Raw genomic sequence first — 22224 nt, forward strand, 5'->3', positions numbered from 1 at the left:
AATCTCAGGAACTACTGGTCCGATTTGAAAAATTCTTTCCGTGTTAGATAGTCCATTTATCGAGGAAGGTTATAGGCTATATATCATTACGCTACTACCAATAGGAGCAGAGTACCCGTAAAAAATGTTACAAAAACGGGGAAAATTTTGACCTTTTCTCTCTTATGTGACGCAAGCGAAGTTGCGCGGGTCAGCTAGTGGTGAATGAAACTTATCAAGAAAGCTCAGTCATGCGTTTTATATATCTTGTCACCGTATTAAATTAAAGAAGCATATAAATAAATTTAACCCATCAAAATTCCACTGCTGGGCAAGGGTCTTCTCCCTTAATGAGGGAGGGGTTAGGCCTTGAGTCCACCACGCTGGCCAAGTGCGGGTTGAGGACTATGTATCCCCTCAATAAATGCATTTAATAAATTCTTAGGCATGCTAGTTTTCATCACGATGTTTTTCTTCATCGTTGGAACAAGTGATCATTTTTTCTAATACAAACATAATTTGGAAAAGTCATTGGTGTGTTGCTTCGGGTACCATCTTATCAGTTATCACTGCTTTTTTCATTTCTAATCAATTTAATAGAAGAAATTGTAAAGTTATCGAAGTAGCAATGTATTAAGTAATTATATGTCGTGTCGGGCTACAATTAATCATTGTCTGAACTCTATCAGCCTTGAGCCCCTTTCTTAGACGATTTTAATTCATTATTCTGTATCTAGATTGAGACGTTTCTTTAAATACTAGTTTTTGTCCGCGGCTTTATCCAACTGAAAACAATTTCAGAAGTATCATGTGTCTATCCCACAAACTATATGTGCATCAAATTTTTTCAAAATCTGTTCAGTAGTTTTGGCGTGGTTGAGTGACAAACCTCTAAACTTTCGCATTTATAATATTAAGTAAGACTTATTGATTCTCCTTTTCACTGCCTCTGTTGTCTGTGTAGTGTATGCAAGGTTTAAAATGCGATTCCCGGATCCGGTAACTTGTTGAATATCTGTAATTGATTTTTTAATTCCGAATAGTAGCGTCTTTGGTAATTAATCTATAGAAATAACTGTTACAATAAAAATCTCTTCAAATCAAAATGTGCTTCGAATGACAACCTACCCATTTTTTAAAATCCATTAAAAAAGGAGACGATGCCGACTTAAATCGAAGAATCATAGATGGGTGACCAATACTGCAATGAATGTTTTTTTTAATATATACCTTAACGTATAATACAGTATAATGATCGTTGTTCAATTAATTTCTATGTTGCGCAACACTAATATAAAATACGTGTTCGGCACGCTTCGTGAATCTTCGTATGGGTTCGTCGCCGGCGCATGCTATATTGCATTGCGGGTAGGGTCTCATTCATAGCGATGACAATAACTAATGCAAATTTAATTTATTTGCCTAGAATTTACGGCGTTTACGAGTTACAGACTTCTTTAGTATATTATCTGCCCACATCCATGAGAAACAGCATGATTTGATGTCTGAATGTACTACGAAAGTGACCTAAAAAGGTATACAGGTAAAGGTACCTACATACGTACATAAAATCGCGCTCCTTAGTACAATCCTTACAATTCCCTTGCATCATTCACATGCATACTTCTTGCCATACAGGACCGCCAATTACGAGTACCATGCACGTGACCTTTTTTTTTCAAAACATTGCCAATGTTCTGCCATTATGCCATGATCTGTGTATGTCTTCCTAGGTTGTCGCGTCCCGGCGTTTCCATTTATGTTAACCAAGGTACCTGGGTCAAATATGGCCAGCCGAAAAATATAGCCACATACAATTATTCTAAACATGAAATATTGTAACACGACCATAAATTGTCGCTAGTGTGGCATGTATCCGATGGCGTAACTGTCAACCCTTCCAACGCCCTGCTAGCCGCCTAGTGTCGGTTAAATTAAAACATGCATGAGGTTTGGAATAATGGTATGTAGCCATATTTTTCTGCTGGCCATATTAAGGCCCTTAGGTACCTTATTTATAAACAAACATAAAGACCAACTCCCGCTGCGCTAACACTGGATCCACGCAATAAAGGTACTCCGCGCACGCGCAACTCGTCCACGCCCCCGACTTCACACTTGCATAACATCACGATTTTTATCTGTTACCTACAGTAAAGTACTTTACTTGAACCGCAATCAAATACGCAATATTTCTTTAAGGCTTTTGCAGAAGATTACCGATTAATGCACGTTTGGAGCAGTGGTTAAAGTGGTCACCTTGCCGTAAGATCCGTAGCGCCGCGTTATGTGGCTTCTTATCCCACCCAAGACAAAATACATATTTGTATGATAAGTATGAGTATCTGTTCTGAGCCTGGTTCTTAATTTATCTATATAAGTATGTATTTAGAAGTATATAAGTATGTTTATCAGTTATTTGGTTACCATAGTACAAACTCTGCTTAGTTTGGAATCAAATGACCGTGTGTGAGTTGTCCAAAAACTTTTTCAATGTTGTTTAAACCGCTCGAAAGGCCTTTGATGTGGCTTAACAACTGATATCTTAACTGACCACAACCGGGACCGACGTTTAACGTACTCTCCGAAGGACGGAGCTCAGTTAAAATACCACTAACGGTCACCCATCAATAAAACGTCCACGCAAAGATTGCTCAACGAAATCGATCGCAACTGGTTATAATCGCCTTATAAATATAAATTCCTATGTCATAAGAGTAAATATAAGAAAGCCGTCATATCCTGGGCGTTATGGCTGGGCGAGGCATTTCATAAGCGGATGTCTTAGTACCTACTTACTTAGTGTAATTGCTACAACTTTGTTGTTTACTTGCAATGTTCGACTGTTAGGGTGGTCGCCATGTTACTACCATTGCGACGGGAGATCGTGGGCTCGATTCCCACACGGAACAATAATTTGTACGATCCACAAATCATTGTTTCGGATCTGGTTAAACTTTGTGTCTGTTGTGTGTGTTTGAAAAAGTCCCCGCGACACAAGAGCAAATCTCAGATGGGAGCTGTCTTTATAAAAAACTAGCTGGCAATCGTTGCTTTGCCATATAAATAAAAAAAAAATAGTGTCAGTCAAGGGTATGTAAAATAGATGTTGGCCGATTCTCAGACCTACTCAATATGCTCACAAAATTACATGAGAATCGGTCAAGCCGTTTCGGAGGAGTATGGCAACGAAAACTGTGACGCAAGAATTTTATATATTAGATAAAACGAAAGAAGTAGTGAAAATCTGATTATACCGTATGAAGTAAAGAGCATAAAGCATGTATATTACTTAGGTTAAAGCATATAAATGCATCGTCTCCGTTTTTTGAAGGAAGCGCACAATTTCCAGTATTCAGGCGTGTCTGGGCGCGGCTGTTTCGTAAACATCCTCGCATTACATCTCAGTGTGCTGTTTTAATGAACAACTAATTAAAACAATGTAACGTATCGCAGTTTTGTATCTACAACCTGCGATGAACACTGAAAACGCGTTCAATATCAAAACAATAAGTCAGCTTTACATAGTGTCGTAGACAAAAACACAACTAATTAAACTACTTACTGTTGCTACGTTCAGACACACAAAGTTAACCTGCGCGTCTTTGAGCACAGGCTATCACGTAATTCAATTGACAACTATTTAAATGCCATTTTGCTGTACATTGTTTTCTCCCTTAGATTATAATGATTCACACGTTACGTCAGCGGCAATGTATTGCATAGTGGCTATGATTTTGACATAGTCGTCAACTGAGATACGTGTATAGTCCGCTGGACTCACTCGAAAGCAAAGCTACAAGCTAGATACGAACAGTACAGAATAAATGTAAATTACTTAGGTCGTAGTATTAAACACATCGTCTCCGTTTTTTAAAGGAAGCGCACAATTTCCAGTATTCAGGCGTGTCTGGGCGCGGCTGTTTCGTAAACATCCTCGCATTACACCTCACTGTGCTGTTTTAATGAACAACTAATTAAAACAATGTAACGTATCAAAAGTATGTAGTACTCGTAACCGGCGGTCCTGTATGACAACATGTATGGATGTGAATGAGGCAAGGGAAGTTTGTAAGGATCGTACCAAGTTCTTTGATCTCTGCTTACCCCTATGAAAAAAGGGCGTGATATTATGTATGTATCGCAGTTTTATGCTAAGCTGATAACGCGTTCGAGATCAAAACATTCGGTTTATTTTATATACATGCGTCGTATATAAAGCTATCAGTAACGAAACACAACTTTCGTAAGTGACATATATATTTAACACGTGTATGCCATGAATATAGCAACAAGCTACAGAAAGCGACATAGCAGGACTTGGCTAAAAGTGCGGCTGACGGAGATTCAACAACTATGACGTCTTTCCGTTACATCACACGCAACTGCCTTGTTGTTAAGTTCAGATACACAAAGTAAACTGGCACGTACTCTGAGTCTTTCAAACTTGAACCTACTCAAAATTAAAGCGAAGAGCTCTACATGCTTATAGATGCTAAAGGTACAGAATAAATGCCTGTAAAAGGCATGTAGATAACCTAAGTCGTAGTATATAAATGCATCGTCTCAGTTTTTTGAAGGAAGCGCACAATTTCCAGTATTCAGGCGTGTCTGGGCGCGGCTGTTTCGTAAACATCCTCGCATTACACCTCGTGTGTTAATAGTAGGCAGTAAATAACACGATGTTTGTTCATTAACTAGGTAATTGAATAACCGATAAAAGAAATATGCAGTTTTTGGAATACTGGAACTGCTGAAGTGTATAAAAGTAGAATATGTTTGACTTCAAGTTTTCAATCATGGTGCGCAAAAATATATCAACTTAACAGCTGTCTGCGACTCTTTTCGTATTACCCTCTTATTCATAAGCACGCTATAAACCTATTTTAGTTAAAAAGCTACTATAATATGTTTTCTCTTTTTCATTTCGCGAAGGAGTGAAAGAAACAAAACACTTTATAAGCCTTTCATAACTTCATATATTTTTTATGAATAAGAGGGTAAATGTTTTCGTGTAAGTTTATAAAATAGCCTTGCCTATTGCATGGGACTAACATTGTTAATGGCAAAACGAGTGCATGTGACAAATATCCTATATGTTACTTCAGCCTACAAAACTATAGTCGGACAACTTAATAGAGATGTTAGAGTTCCATAGATGGGTGACCGCATAGTGGTATTTGAGCTGGGCGTCTCCGTGCTTCGGAGAGCACGTAAGAAATCGGTACCAGTTGTTGCCTACTAAGATAACATCGCCTGGGATACGTGATAAGCCCGCAGAAGCCTTCATTATTATGTAAATACCTTAACGTTATGTAGAGAAGCCCTACAAGTAATAGTGATGTATTCAGATAACTAACCCAGATCACAACACTATCAATAATCCCTAGAAAGGAGGTTGCGTTGCTCACTTCCTTGTACCTAGTAGACTTAGTCAAAACGCTCGTAAAATACATCCTACACTAAATTGTGTTAATCATATTTATTACGGGTTATCTATACTTAATATTATAAAGCTGAAGAGTTTGTTTGTTTGTTTGTTTGTTTGAACGCGCTAATCTCAGGAACTACTGGTCCGATTTGAAAAATTCTTTCAGTGTTAGATAGTCCATTTATCGTGGAAGGTTATATATCATCACGCTACTACCAATAGGAGCAGAGTACGGGTGAAAAATGTTACAAAAACGGGGACAATTTTGACCCATTCTCTTTTATGTGACGCAAGCGAAGTTGCGCGGGTCAGCTATTCTAATATATAAATTACCAGCTTTTACCCGCTACTTCGTCCGCCACCTGAATTTTGCCATGGGAATGCGTCATTTTCCCGGGGTAAAAAGTAGCATATGTCCTTTCTCGGGTATCAAGATATCTCCATACCAAATTTCATGCAAATTGGTTAAGTAGTTTAGGCGTGATTGTGTAACAGACAGACAGACAGAGATACTTTCACATTTATAATATTAGTATGGAATTAGTTCTTTGGTTTGTATGCGATTGCTAACGTGTAGGTCTTGGGTTCGGTTCTCGCGTCGTTGCTTAGTTTCGAAGCCCGGAATCCGGTAAGATGATTGATTTATGGTTAGCTCACCTTCTATTACATGGGACAAAATATATTTATTATGAAAATATGAATAATGCTTTAAAGTGTTATATTATGGTCAACGGCATCATCAATGGAGTCAAGGCTTATGGGTTTGATTTCCATTTCGGTACATAATCTAAGAGTAAACTATTTCAAAACTAACTCTTATGTATCTAGTAAAAATGTTGGTAAGAAAATTCTAGCATCGCATCCCAGCATCATAGCAACCCAGGCATGACTGTACCATTTAGCCATGACAGATAGACGGACAAACAGACTTACTTTTTCTTTCATATAAATACAATTAATTAGTATAGATGTAATAAATAGGTACAAGTAACATCACGTGTAAAATATACTAAGTACCAAACACCGAACTTTCCCATTCAAAACCCGAATAGAAATCTGTTGAGCAATCGCCCAATCCCGAAGCAGAATCAGATAACTGACAAATCAATAGATCAATTACGATTGGTCCGCTCCAATGTTCCATATTCAAATCGATGTATCGCATTGGTCCATTTAAATTTGGAATATATTTCGAATCAGTTTTGCAACCGTATTTTGCTGTCGATAGTTCCCGATCTATTTCGATATGCATTGAATTGAGGATGATTTATTTTAAAATGGTGATGGTACGAGCGAAAATTCTTGTTACAAATCTTACAGATTATTAAGGAACTTATAAGATTGACGAAATTAATATTTTTTGACCACGCTAACCGACCTACATACATATAATCACACTTTTTCCCATAGGTGTACACAGAGACCAAAGAACGCCACTTGATACGATCCTACAAACTTCCCTTGCCTCAGTCATATCCACAATCTTGTCATACAGGACCGCCGGTTACGAAAACTACGCACCTGACCTTTTCATGTCAAAGAAATGTTGATTTTATTTGACTCAGGTGGTAAGATTAATCGAACTGCACTACAGACCGCGCCATAGAGGCAGTTTAAACCATTAAACACAAATCATATAAATCTAGATCTAAACGTAAAATCTTCACGATATTCAATCTATATTAATGTTATAAAATTGTAGTTTGTTTGTTTGAACTAATCTCAGGAACTACTGGTGACAATTGAAATATTCTGTTGGATAGCCTATTTATTGAGGAAGGCTATAGGCTACATTACATTACGCTAGGGCCATTAGGAGCGGAGTAGCAACGAAAAATGTTGGAAAAACGGGGACCCATTCTCTGTTATGTGATGCAAGCGAAGTCGCGCAGCTCAGCTAGTTTATGATATATGCAAGAGAGTTACTATCTCGAAGACCATCAAATAGTAAGTTATGATGTAAATTGTATATTGCTGATCAAACGATGTGATAAAAGCCGTCTTTATGCAGATATAGGTTTGAAACCGAGGTACTTATGTATGAAAATAAATAAGATCTATAATCCCACTAATATTATAAATGTGAAAGATTGTGAGTATGTATGGATGCTTGTTACCCTTTCATGTAAATACTACTGAATTGATTACGATGAAATTTGGTATGTAGGTAGCTGAACCAAAATAACATAGGCTACTTTTTATCTCTGTTTAACTACCCAGGGATCGGAATTTACACGGGAAGGGTTTCCATAGTTTGGCAGAAAGTCTGGGCAGTCTTATCAGGCCTGGTCTCAAAATCGAAATTTATGAAAATTGCTTCAGCAGTTTCGTAGCAATGCTGGCACACACAAACTCCCACGGTAACATCATTATCGGCACATAAGCGGTTTAATCACACGTCAATCACTAACCCAGGCGGCATTAACTGAGGCTGTATATCATTGGCAAATTGACAGGGCCATCACCTCACTATGAACTATCGAATATATTATATTAGGTTTGAACATAGATCTATTTATTATGTATTTCCTTCATAATGATGGATAAACATTCTGCCTCATGTACAAGGACTGTCAACACTGGTTCGGTCAGCCTGCGACCACAGTCAGCAGTGGCGTAACTATACCGCTCGAGGCCCGTGGCAAATTCATCGGATGAGCCCCCTCCCCCAATATAAAAAAGTTGAACAACTTTTTTATTTCACAAATTTTTTGACTTTTTAATACATTTTTTAACTTGTTTATGCAACTGAGTAGGTAACAAAAATAAATCTAAGACAGAACTTTTTCTTACTAAACATTAATACTAATATTTATAATATTAGTATATTAGTATCTCTACTAATACTATAATAATACTAATACTAATCTATACTAATATTATAAAGCTGAAGAGTTTGTTTGTTTGTTTGTTTGTTTGTTTGAACGCGCTAATCTCAGGAACTACTGATCCGATTTGAAAAATTCTTTTAGTGTTAGATAGCCCATTTATTGAGGAAGGCTATAGGCTATATATCATCACGCTACGACGCAATAGGAGTAGAGTACCAGTAAAAAATGTTACAAAAACGGGGAAAATTATGACCCATTCTCTCTTTTGTGACGCAAGCGAAGTTGCGCGGATCAGCTAGTACTATAGAAATGTTTGCTTACCTCCATGGTAGAGGGCAGCACGGCGCCTCCGCGACGCCCCGCGCCCTCCCTTTCATCCTGAAACAAAAAATATATCATTTTAGCTACTGGGTTCAAGCTGAGGGTTTACGGGACTACTGATAAAGATGCTAACTGCCTCTGCGACGCAGTCGTAGTGTAGCCGGCTGCTGATCGTGAGTTCTTACATATTATAATAATATCTTTATTTGTTTTAACCAGAGTTACTTACAGATGTAAAAATATTGTAAAATAAATGAACAAGCCTATTTGGCTGCTTCATGCAGCATACAAAAGTGTGTGATCTCGGGTTCGTTTTCCGAGCCGGGCAAACTTTCTAGGCTGGTATTTTATTTAATAATTTCTCAACATGAAATTTGGTAACGTGCTCGGTATATGGTGATAGGCTCATCCCCTATTACATTTTTTTATACCGAATGCAGTCTTTTACATGAAGCGACTGCCTACCGGACCTCCACAACCCAGTTACCTGGGTTATAACAGGATACCCTTCGATAAGACTGGTTGTTAGACTTTCAAGCTTCTAATAGCGATCTACTCGTAACGAATGTGAATTGAACGTGCCTTCCGAAACACGGTGAAACTCGTAATGTATAATATGGTCACCCATCCACTGATAAACCTCGACAAGCGTAGCTTAACCTAACAAATCGACTATTGTGACTATACCTACACGATGAGCTGTATATTGTGGGTGGAGTCACCCCGACCTACTGTGTAAGGCTATATTGACAGGAAGCGTGCAGTGAGCACGGCCATATTAGATGCGCCACCACTTAGATGAGACATGTCACCTTGTACGGATATCGTACATACCGGCGGTTGAGTTGGACAACTTTATTATGATTTACTAGCAACTGCCCGCGACTTGGTCTGCGTTAATAGATTGCTCGGGGTAAAACGTTTCCTATGAGTTAACTAAAAACCCAATTTCATTAAAATACGTTCAGTACTTTGGACTGAGTATTGAGTAACGTGACAAAAATATATTCAAAATTCTTAGCATACCGGGATCAAAACTTTTGCTTTTCTAATATTAGTAAGATGTAAGATTTATATTAGAACCGCGCGACGCCGCTTGCGTACTAATTTTCGTAACAATTACTTAATTATGACTCACAAACTCGCGCGGATGCTGGAACTCCGAAAAATGAGAAAGGATTTGCCTAAAAACAGCCTGATTGTTATTGAAACTGAGTTTAAACTGTTTTAGTAGAGGGAGATCTTTTACATAAAATCAAACATATGTATGTGTAAAAGGCAAAATTCGGGTATATTAAATTATACACTCCAAAAACGAGCATTATCTAGCATATCCGCGTCTTCCCAAAATTCGTATGCTACTTAAGACTGATTCAAAAGTGAAAGTAATCTATGAAATGATAGTAAATAATATCTAAGTACAGATATAACACTATGATTAGTTTAACGGCACATTAAAACTGTTATTTACGTGATAAACAAACAATTAATGTCTTTGTTGTTAATTATTAAGAAATATTGTTATATCACTTGAGATTTACGTATAGCGGACATGGCAAACTATTATGCCTTAACTCCGAATCCAATTGCCTGTGGTTTTTTTGAAATGTTCATATTTTTTTTAGTACTTATGTATACATATACGAAGATACGGTGTCTGAATCACATTTAGCGGTAGTTTATCTATTCGAACTGTCATGTTTATGTGTGCTTAAACGCTATTGAATGGACTACCGCTAAATGTACCTCAGAAACTGGGGGTTTAAGGATTAAAGGAATTTAGGTAAAAACCGCTAGCGCTAACCGTCGCTATTTATAGACCCTCTTATTCATAAACACACTATAATCCTATTTTAGTTAAACAACTACTAAAATATGTGTTCTCTCTTTCATTTCGCTAAGGAGTGAAAGAAACAAAACACTTTATAAGCCTTTCATAACTTCATATATTTTTATGAAAAAGAGGAGTTTTGTTTACAACACAACTAACCCCGGATTCTAAGGTACATTTAGCGGTAGTTTATCTATTCAACAGCGATTAAACTCTATAAAACAATTTAAAATAGATAAACTATTTGAATAGATAAACTACCGCTAAATGTGTCTCAGAAACCGGGCATTATTGGAAAGGATTCCCTTAAAGCATGTATACATAGAATGTTAGGAACATCCAACAAATCGGCCAACAAGTATCAATCAAGTAGCTCTGTGCGACACTAACTGTATCGTGGGAACACGACATTTGTGCTTTCACTGTACACCAGACCAGTTGCTATTTATTTATTGTTTAGACACAACTAACCCCCGGTTTCTGAGGTACATTTAGCGGTAGTTTATCTATTCAATAGCGATTAAACTCTATAAAAAACAGTTTGAATAGATAAACTACCGCTAATTGTGTCTCAGAAACCGGGCGTTATTGGAAGGAATTCACCCCCTAAAGCACCTATACATAGAATGTTAGGAACGTCCAACAAATCGGCCAACAAGTATACGTATCAATCAAGTAGTTCTGTGCGACACTAACTGTATCGTGGGAACACGACATTTGTGCTTTCACTGTACACCAGACCAGTCACTATTTATTTATTGTTTAGGTACAACTTTAACAAACACTTTTCGTTTATAAAACCTTTAAACTCACGCCTTTTCCCATGGGGGTAGGCAGAGATCAAAGAACACCACTTGGTATGATCCTTACAATCTTCCCTTGCTTCATTCACATCAATATATCTTGTCATGACCGGTTACGAGTACTACGCACCTGACCTTTTTTCAAGACGTTGCCGATGTGATGTGTACCTACTACCTAGTAATAATCCTACTAATATTATAAATGCGAAAGTTTGTGAGTACGTAGGTATGGATGTTTGTTACTCTTTCACGCAAATACAACTGAACCGATTACGATGAAATTTGGTATATAAGTAACTAAAGACTTAGAATAACACATAGGCTACTTTTTATCCCGGAGTTCCCGACGGATCGGGATGATCAGACGAAGTCGTGAGCGGCCTCTAGTATACAAAATATAACATGAACAAGATAACTAGATATAGCGAAGGGCGGAACTCTCGCACGCAGCCGCCATATTGGTTAGCCTTCACCCAGTGCCAGCGACTCATCTTCGTTCACAAGTTAATAAGAATATTGAGAATTGTACGCTCTTTTTTAATACTAGACTGCCTCTGTGGTTTAGACAGTAGTTTATAACTGTATAGTATGTAGTCACGAGGTCTTGGGTTCAATTCGTGAGTCTGAAAAAGTGAAATCGGCCTTTTGTAATTTATGCTTGCACAGACATGCCCTCAAGAAATTAATTATGTTAATTATTTCTGCGATCCACAAATAATTGTTTCGGGCCTGGTTGTGCTTTGTATCCGTTGTTTGTATGCTTGTAAAAGTCCCCGCGATACAAGCAATTCTTAGTGCGGGAGTTGGCTTTTTTAAAGAAAAAAAAATGCGTTTAACTATTTTAAGGCATGCAAACTGCATCACGATGATTAGTCAGAAAAGTCATTGGTGTTTTGCCTCGGGTTCGAACCCACGACCACTTGCATGGAAGACACAATTTAGACCACTCTGCTATTACTGTTCAATACTACTCTACTATTTATTACTAAGTGCGTGATTCAATAACCCCGCTTTCTGAGGTACATTTAGCGGAAGTTTATCTATTCAATAGCGTTTTAACTCATATAAAAGCTATTGAATAGATAAACTACCGCTAAATGTAGCTAAGAAACCGGGCATAAGTAGTACAACCTCTTTTGGCATAGTTTGTAATTCATTACTAATCCTAATCGCTTTAACCATAGCTCTAAACCGTTTGATTGTAATAACACGTAAATAATCAGTAAGTCACGCTTGAGTTAACTGAAACAATTAACCAACAACCACATCAATTAAATCAGTCATTAATAAAATACATTGTTGCACTTGTAAGGTTTGTAGTTTTTATTGTAAGTCATATAGATCTATAGACAAGTTTTTTATAATAATGACTAGCTGACCCGCGCAACTTCGCTTGCATCACGTAAGAGAGAATGGGTCATAATTTTCCTCGTTTTTGTAACATTTATTAAGTACCGATACTCTGCTCCTATTGGTCGTAGCGTGATGATATATAGCCTATATAATAGCCTTCCTCGGTATTGGCTATCTAACACTGAAAGAATTTTTCAAATCGGACCAGTACTTCCTGAGATTAGCGCGTTCAAACACACAAACAAACTCTTCAGCATTATGATATTAGTATAGATTCGTAACGAATACTCTAATAAAAAAATTGACTTAGATTCGCCCGTCCTGGGAATTGAACCCGAGACCTCGAGACCAACAGCCGTATACACTAATGACCGCGCCACGGAGGCCGTCATTAAAAATCAAATAAATTCGTACATGTTGTTTAATGCTCATATAAGACGATTCATCAAGTCGATCTAGTTTCACAGTGAGGTCAACGAAGGCGGCTCGTGTACCTACATCAAAACGTGTATTGCGACATCTTACTTTTGATTAAGGCTCATACAAGCAAAGCCTTTAGACGTTTTAAACAAAACATTATCTTTTTTAAAGACAACTCCCGCACTAATAATTGCTCTTGTGTCGCGGGGACTTTAACAAACATACAAACAACGGACACAAAGTACAAACACCCGTGTGGGAATCGAACCGTCGCCTCGCAATGATATCGGGGCAGCAACTTTAGCCACTGCGCCACAAAGGCAGTCAATTGTGAATTCAAAGAGAGAACTTAAATTGGAGATAGGTAACCAATGAGATTCGAGTCTCGAGTTGTTACAAGCAGTTGCTCCCGAATTTTGAATAGCGGCACCGCATATCGTGGGTTCGAATCCCACCCAGGGTAAAACTTTTGTGTGATGAGCACAAATATCTGTTTTGAGTTTGGATGTAAATGTTAATTATGTAAGGATGTATTTAGAATTATATAAGTATGTTTATCAGCTGTCTACTTACAGTACAAGCTCTACTCTGTTTGGAATAAGTCGACCGTGTGTGAGTTGTATTTAATCTTATTTTTTAGTTTCAGGAATTAAGCAACTACTGCGCATCATTATCGTAAACCTTCAGATACATGATGCAGAGAGCATAACAAGCATAATTTTAAACCGTATTTTATTTTACAGTATTCGCCTTAACACCTCAAAGATTCGTACCCCAAGGTCTCTCACCGCTCTATTTATTACCACACCCAGGCAGATGAGCAGCCTCCGCGGAAGAACGTCACAAGTAACAACCACATCGTGACCGATACGACCTTTTGGCACTAATTGCTGATCTCCTTGAAGGGATTCACTTCATTAATTAAGTCTTGTACAGAGAGGATAAGAATATGTTGTACACATATTCTTATTCGTAATCAGTATATAAACTTACTAGCTGACCCGCGCAACTTCGCTTGCGTCACCTAAGAGAATGGGTTAAAATTTTCCCCGTTTTTGTAACACTTTTCGTTGCTACTCCGCTCCTAATGACCGTAGCGTGATGTTATATAGCCTATAGCCTTCCTCGATAAATGGGCTATCTAACACTGAAATATTTTTTCAAATCGGACCAGTAGTTCCTGAGATTAGCGCGTTCAAACAAACAAACAAACAAACAAACAAACAAACAAACAAACAAACAATCAAACAAACAAACTCTTCAGCTTTATAATATTAGTATAGATATTAAAATCTAGCTCTGCCCCGCGACTTGCTACTTAAACTACGGACCTACCAAGTTTCATCGAAATCTGTTCAGTAGTTTTGATGGAGTAACAAATAATTATATTTATAACTAGCTGACCCGCGCAACTTCGCTTGCGACACATAAGAGAATTGTAATTTTCCCCGTTTTTGAAACATTTTTCACTGGTACTTTGCTCCTATTAGCCATAGCGTGATGATATATAGCCTATAGCCTTCCTCGATAAATGGGCTATCTAATACTGAAAGATTTGTTTCAAATCGGACCAGTAGTTCCCGAGATTAGCGCGTTCAAACAAACAATCAAACAAACAAACTCTTCAGCTTTATAATATTAGAATAGAAGATACGAAAGCATGTCTGTCTATTACTGCTTACTGCACTGCTTACTTGCTCTTAACAGAAAATCTCAGAAAATACTTTTTGGCCCTACCCAGGATTAGAACCCGAGACTGGCACGGCATACACTACCGACCGCGCCACAGAAATAAAAAAATATAAGCCTATCGTTGCTGACCAATTATTTTCATTGGTATACCTTCCAAATTACTGGCAAATCAACGTGTAAAGTGTTAAAATTATAAAGTTCCCGGCAGTTGCAAATTTGATACACCGTAAATAGCAATCATTGTTGTAAGGAAATTATCGCCGTATGAACATAGCAATTGAAAATATATAATTGGTTGTATAGGCGTAACTTTGGGCCTGAATTAAAGGGCGGAAAAGAAGAACCTTTCATGGTGAAATCACTGAACTGATTCCAAAAATAAATTGGTGCAGAGCCGCAATTAAACAAAGGCTATATTTTTTGCAAAATTAACCTCTAACCTGAGGCTGAATGAATAAAACTGCAAACTAGCGAATAATATTAAACTGTTGATTGTTTTAACGCGCTCATCTGAGGAACTGCTGGTTTAAATTGAACATTTATCTTTGCGTTGAATAGCCAATATATTGACAAAGTCTAAAGGCAGAACATTTCGCTTGAACTAATAGGAGTGGAGCAGCAATAAAGAAATGTAGTGAAAACGGTAAAACTAAGGTCCACGAAGCTGCAGGCGCCCACTTTTAACCCATATAAATAGTTAACTATATGATTTTAAAATGATATGCTATAGAGTCTACAACAGAGGTTCCCAACCAGTGGTCCGCGGGAGTCATAATATGGTACGTGAATGATTTTAAAATTTTAAATATTCAGGGTGATTACTACACTTTATTTTTTATATACTTACATAGTGGTCCCTGCTAACAAGAATAAGATAAAAGTGGTCCCGGACTAGGAAAAGGTTGGGAGCCCCTGGTCTAAAGGCAGAACATTTTGGAGCAGCAATAAAGAAATGTAGTGAAAACGGTAAAACTAAGGTACACGATACTACTGCAGGCACCCACTTTTCATATAAATAGTTAAATGATCTATAGAGTCTACAAGGACAGAGTCGCGGGCAAAACCTAGTTTTAATAATGAACAGTGAACTACTCTCGTATATTCCGCGTGAAGGCGTTATCACGAAGTTGGCGCATCAATTAGTTTCGTGTCGCAACTGGCGCACGACGTGATGTGCACCACACTGACCGCTTTACTGACCTTTACTGTACCTAGGTCACAATCACTTGGTGTTCAGAGATGTTCACATTATGTAGTTACGATTTAAATTACGATTAATGTTACTAATATTATAAAATTGTAGTTTGTTTAGTTGAACGCGCTAATCTCAGGAACGAATGGTGCGAATTGAAAAATTGTTTTATTGTTAAATAGCCTATTCATTGGGGAAGGCTATAGGCTATATAACATCACGCCACGACCAATAAGAGCAGAGTACCAGTATAAAATGTTACAAGTCTATATTAATATTTGATAATTGTAGTTTGTTTGTTTGAACGCGCTAATCTCAGGAACTACTAGTGCGAATTGAAAAATTGTTTTACTGTTGGATAGCATATTTATTGAGGAAGGCTATAGGCTATATAACATCACGGTACGACCAAAGAGCTAGTGTTAAATAATGATCAGTGAACTACACTCGTATATCCCGCGTGAAGGCGTTATCACGAAGTTGGCGCATCAATTAGTTTCGTGTCGCAACTGGCGCACGATGTGATGTGCACCACACTGACCGCTTTACTGACCTTTACTGTACCTAGGTCACAATCACTTGGTGTTAAGAGGTGTTCACATTATGTAGTTACGATTTAAATTGCAATTAATCTATACCAATATTATAAAGCTGAAGAGTTTGTTTGTTTGGTTGGTTGGTTGAACGCGATTATCTCAGAAACTAGTGGTGCGAATTGAAAAATTGTTTTATTGTTAGATAGCCTATTTATTGAGGAAGGCTATAGGCTATATAACATCACGCTACGACCAAAGAGCTAGTGTTAAATAATGATCATTCAACTACTCTCGTATATTCCGCGTGAAGGCGTTATCACGAAGTTGGCGCATCATTAGTTTCGTGTCGCAACTGGCGCACGATGTGATGTGCACCACGCTGACCGCTTTACTGACCTTTACTGTACCTAGGTCACAATCACTTGGTGTTCAGTGGTGTACACATAACGTAGTTACGATTAAAATTGCAATTAATGTTAGTAATATTATAAAATTGTAGACTTTGTTTGTTTGTTTGGTTGAACGCGCTAATCTCAAGAACGAATGGTGCGAATTGAAAAATTGGTTTACTGTTGGATAGCATATTTATTGAGGGAGGCTATAGGCTATATAACATCACGGTACGACCAAAGAGCTAGTGTTAAATAATGATCAGTGAACTCTCGTATATTCCGCGTGAAGGCGTTATCACGAAGTTGGCGCATCAATTCGTTTCGTGTCGCAACTGGCGCACGATGTGATGTGCACCACACTGACCGCTTTACTGACCTTTACTGTACCTAGGTCACAATCACTTGGTGTTAAGAGATGTTCACATTATGTAGTTACGATTTAAATAGCAATTAATGTTAGTAATATTATAAAATTGTAGTTTGTTTAGTTGAACGCGCTAATCTCAGGAACTACTGGTGCGAATTGATTCTTTTTACTGTTGGATAGCCTATTTATTGAGGGAGGCTATAGGCTATATAACATCACAGTTAAACCAAATGTCCTGTACCCTGGTCAGAAACACTTGGTGTTAAGTGGTGTATACATTATGTACCCAGTTATGTTGTTGATTTTCTATTTATTTGACAAAGTAATAAATGTTTCGACCAACTTAATCAAGACGCGTTGGCAAGGGTCGTCAGTAGTGTTGCCAGATCTAGGCTGATCATTTCCTGGCCATTTCTAGGGAACGAGTGGAATCAGCTTCTGTTGGTCTCCGGTCCGGGACACTAAGTAGGAATGACAAAAAGGGGATTCGAAAATTCGAACCCACCACACGCGGCACTACGGTTATTGCGACGAGGCGACCACGTTAACCAGAGCGCCTAACGTGCAGTTAATTTAGTATTTTCTTAATGAAAATCAAAACATCTGAAAACACAAACGGCACGTTACTTTTCGAATTCTCTTTAATATATAAACCTCTTTACAAGAAGGTCATTAAAGTTCCTGTTCCGTTTGGCTAATAGCCAACACCATAGCTGTTGGGATTTTCCCATAGACCGTGACTAAAGAACATTACATAAACATTGATTTATTGATTTATTTACAGGTAATAAGATCCTTTTGATCAAAATTCTGCCATGACTTATATAGTTGAATTTAGCAGGGATTTGATTATAATGTCCAAGTGAGTGTACAATGCACATATATTATATTATGTATGCTATTCTTCTATTCTCTCGCTCTCATATCCCAGTGGAAATCTTAAACGGACAAGATTTTTGGCCCGGCCCAGGATTCGAACCCTAGAACTCTGCGCGGCAGCCGCATGAGCTACCGAATGGGATGCAGAGGCAGTCAAAAATAAATAAGTATACTTTCTCAATAACGTCTATAAATGCTTTTTTATGCTCTTTTTTAAAGAATTCTCGCACTAAGATTTGCTCTTGTGTCGCGGGGACTTTTACATACATACAAATAACGGACACAAAGTACAACCAGACCTGAAACAACTAATTGTCGATCACACAAATAATTGTTCCGTGTATGAAACGAACCCACGACCTGCCGACGCAATATACTAGTGGCGTGACGACTTAAACCACTGCGCCACGGAGGCAGTAAAAAATATAAATATAATGATGTTAAACTAACAGTTTTCGAGCGGTCGTTTGAAAAGGTTAGTCTAAAGAATTCTCACGGTACTCCACTAAACTTTTACGTAATAATACAAGTCGCTGCCCACGGCGTTGCCTGCCCAAACACTTATCGCACGAATGTTCCAAAATTATTTGTTGAGGCACGTGAACCATATTTGGGTTACAAAACTAAAATGCTTCGGGCTTAAAATCATATGAAATTATGCCTTTGCTTAAACCCCCTAACAGAGCTGTTTCAGCAGATTTTGTGAGAAATCGGTAAAAAAATATGTTCTTAAAATCTACAACGAAAACAAAAATTACATATTCTACATAATATGTCTTCAACCTTTGCCTTTTTCGCAAAATTTGAAAAAAATGTAGGTATTCTCTGTAAATTGGGACCGAACCCCATACGACCATCGCATTTTAGACTGAAAAAATTAGACGTTAGACACCAAGGCCCGTGGCGTCCAAAATGGGGATGTATTTCAAACACTCTGCCTCCACCTTCAGGTATTAAAGGCATGATGTTATATAAATAGATAATAGTATATTATTTACTCACCATGTACACCATGAAGCGCCTTTTGAGTAGTCTTCAGTTCACGTCCGGTAGTTGAAAACTGGGGACAAACATTAAAACCATTAATTACGATTAAGATAATTATTGTGTGTTCAAAAGAGATTTTATAAGCTATAATTCAAGAGTCACCAGCAAGGACCCTGAAACCTACCCATTGTTATCTGCATTAAAAAAACATATTTAGAAAGTAACAGTAGCTGCATCGTCAACCAAAAAAAATATTTCTTGAAGGAGTTTTGAGAGTGGGACAAGGAAAACTTTCTTTCTCTCAGATGCAGTGGTTGAGTAGGTATGGTATACAACCGCCCATTTACGTATTTAAAATACTAGGAAATCTCATAACATTGTTCTGTAAGGAAATCGAACCCACGACCTCGTACGTACGACGTAGCGACGTAGCGAATCACTGCAGTATGGAGGCAGTTTTAAAGCATATAGTATATAACTAACTTATAATTTCAAAAAATATAGGATATACTTACAAAAATATGATGTGTTTGTCTCCATAGCAGTGCAATCATGTCCATAACTGATCATTTTTTTAAAATAACTATGCTATTATATTACTGGCCTTTTATAATAAAACTTAACATACAGTCACATTATCACTTAGTAACAATTGCAATTATTTTATTTAAATACAAAAATACTGGCCTATATTGAATTCAGTTTGAATCATTCTCATAGGTACTTTTTTATATTTTTACTTTTTAAGAAAGGATTTCCATTTTGAATCTGAAACAAAAAGAAATACAAAATTATATCCATACCTGAAATTATGTCTTGTTCCTTTAGGAGTAGGCAGAGACCAAAGAATGTCACTTGGTACGATCCTTACAAACTTTCCTTGCCTCATTCACATCTAGATACATCATGTACAAAACTACCGGTTATGACTTAAATACTAAATTAATTTACTTATAATTGATCTAATTGCATAACTACATAAGTTTTCTTACTGCTACGTAAGAAAACTTATGTAGTTATGTCTGAAAGTTCTTTAAAACAGTTCTTGAAGGAATGCACAGTCCCCAACAAGCACTAGGTTAATGTGGTGGAGTCTAGGTCTAACCCCTCCTCATAGAAATTACTTTATTAAATTAATTACCATAATTACATATTTATAAAGTTTACATACAAAGTTTCATCCCCTCTTTCAATATCTTAGGGAAGTGTTTTTGGACCAAAAAGTAGAGTTTGTCCCTAATCATCTCCAAACATATTATATCAATTTGCTTCAAAAGAGTTTCATGAAAAGAGAATAAGTCCTAAATAGCTACACTACTGCCAAAAATTCTTTACCATTACCTATATACCATAGTGCACTCATAATATAATACACAATTAATCTCCCTACTTAAGGGAGCAGAAAAAACAAAAAAAGTTTTATTGACATTTGGTGTGCTAACACCACTAGTTAGTGCAAACCGTATCAGTAGCAAATTTGTAAGGATCTGATGGGAATGAACCAAAATGTGCATGCTTACTTAATAAAAATTCTACCTTATTAAGAAACAATTTTTGCACAAAGTACCTATTTTGAATTTATTTATTTACTTTAATATAATAGCAGTCCTCTCCAATAAGAATTATGATGAAACACAAGAAACAAACAGGTAGGTAGTTATGGTTTATTTTAAGATGTTAAAATTGTGGGGTATCTATATTTGAAAAATAATTTTGACTTTAGTCTCAAGTTATAAGTATCCAACATATTCCATAAATGAAGTTACATAAAGACTCCAATAAGAAATTATCAGATAGCTGTATGTTTAAAAAAAAGTGACTCATGGTCTTTAGGTATTATTTTTACAAATAATATACTGATTTCAGTAACAATAACCAGGTAGTTACATATTTAGCCTTTCAAGACGAAATAATAAAAATAAATCACTATTGTGAACTATACTAAACTAAATTTTGGTGTTAAAATAAACAAAAGCTGTAAATCGCATGGTTCTTATTTATCAGATTATCAGTTTAATACTAGTCGTAAATTATAATTGATTTATTAATATTTTGGCAAATAACACTACTGGTTGAAAACAAAGTCTGTCATTTTTAAAACTTAAAAACTTTTTACACTTCACACTTTAAGCAAAAACAATATAGTATTTAAATGAAGAATGCAGTTGCAGTTAGAATTTTAGGGCAAAATTGCAATAAAATATAATCATGACTTCAATAACTTTTAGATGACACCTTTCGCGTGTGCAAAAAACAATAAAATTCAATACACACCTTAATCTTTTAATCCACAATGCTGACGACACATATTTACACTTTCACAACACGAATTTGCAACAATATCCCAATATAAACAGTCACCATCCATTAATTTTTTGTTATAAACTTTACCCAAAAAAGTTTTTCACACAAACGGCACGTCACGTAAATATTTTCATCGAACTGTCAAAATTATATTACCCGATCGAAAAAATTGAACACGGATACGGAACATGCGTTTACATAAACGTTGCATTATCATTTAGTCGGATAACAATTAAAAAATTGGCGCAAAAACCGAGTTGCGTTCTGTTTTACTTTTGATCATGATGCGAGGATATCCAAGTTTTTCTGTGTCGAAATTGTTACGCGCCGTAAAGACTGCTATCCGGTCGTAGCGGCCTTCTATTACTGTTCAAGAAATAACGCGAGATAGTATTGGCCGTTCGCTGCCCGCGGCCGGTTTACGCACAGCTTATATTCAATATTATGTACCTACAATGCCACAATAATTATGGAGACAATTACTGTACAAAATAGACCCGCTACTGTTTGAGGTCGTTTGCGTGTTTTTTAATAGTCTGCTAGCGCAATGACCTTATTTTAATAATGAGATGATCACAATGACGCTTGTGTCGCGTGTATAAAAAAGAGAGCATTGAATATTTAGCTAAATATTACGCTAGCTATGGTATTTTATGAATAATAAACTTATCAAAGGATTCTAACAATTGCATAATTAGCATAAAAAGGTGACAATCTATCTTATTGAGATAGGTAACGCTATCTTTTGTGTCGATTGTCGTTACTCGGACAGATTATTTCATAGAACTCGATTAATAATAATTACTAACTAAAATGCTTTATAACCGACACCGAACAATGAGAGAGGTCTCAAATTGCATAGTAATTATTTTGTATCCAGACAGTGCCCTAGGAGCTATAAAGTAT

At 36.9% G+C, this 22224-nt stretch overlaps 1 protein-coding gene across 1 annotated transcript in view; it reads right to left on the minus strand.

Moving 5' to 3' along the window:
• Positions 1 to 21696, minus strand: part of LOC142984815 (uncharacterized) — a 57317-nt gene extending 35621 nt beyond the window's left edge. The window contains exons 1-4 of the mRNA XM_076132650.1: positions 21289 to 21696; positions 19530 to 19782; positions 19030 to 19087; positions 8563 to 8619 (exon numbers count right to left, since the gene is read on the minus strand). Coding sequence (XP_075988765.1) covers positions 8563 to 8619; positions 19030 to 19041 — 69 coding nt within the window. The 5' untranslated portion in view covers positions 19042 to 19087; positions 19530 to 19782; positions 21289 to 21696. The remainder of the gene's footprint in view (positions 1 to 8562; positions 8620 to 19029; positions 19088 to 19529; positions 19783 to 21288) is intronic.
• Positions 21697 to 22224: the final 528 nt, after the last annotated feature.

This window comes from Anticarsia gemmatalis, chromosome 28 (assembly GCF_050436995.1).
Source record: "Anticarsia gemmatalis isolate Benzon Research Colony breed Stoneville strain chromosome 28, ilAntGemm2 primary, whole genome shotgun sequence".
Lineage (NCBI taxonomy): Eukaryota > Metazoa > Arthropoda > Insecta > Lepidoptera > Erebidae > Anticarsia > Anticarsia gemmatalis.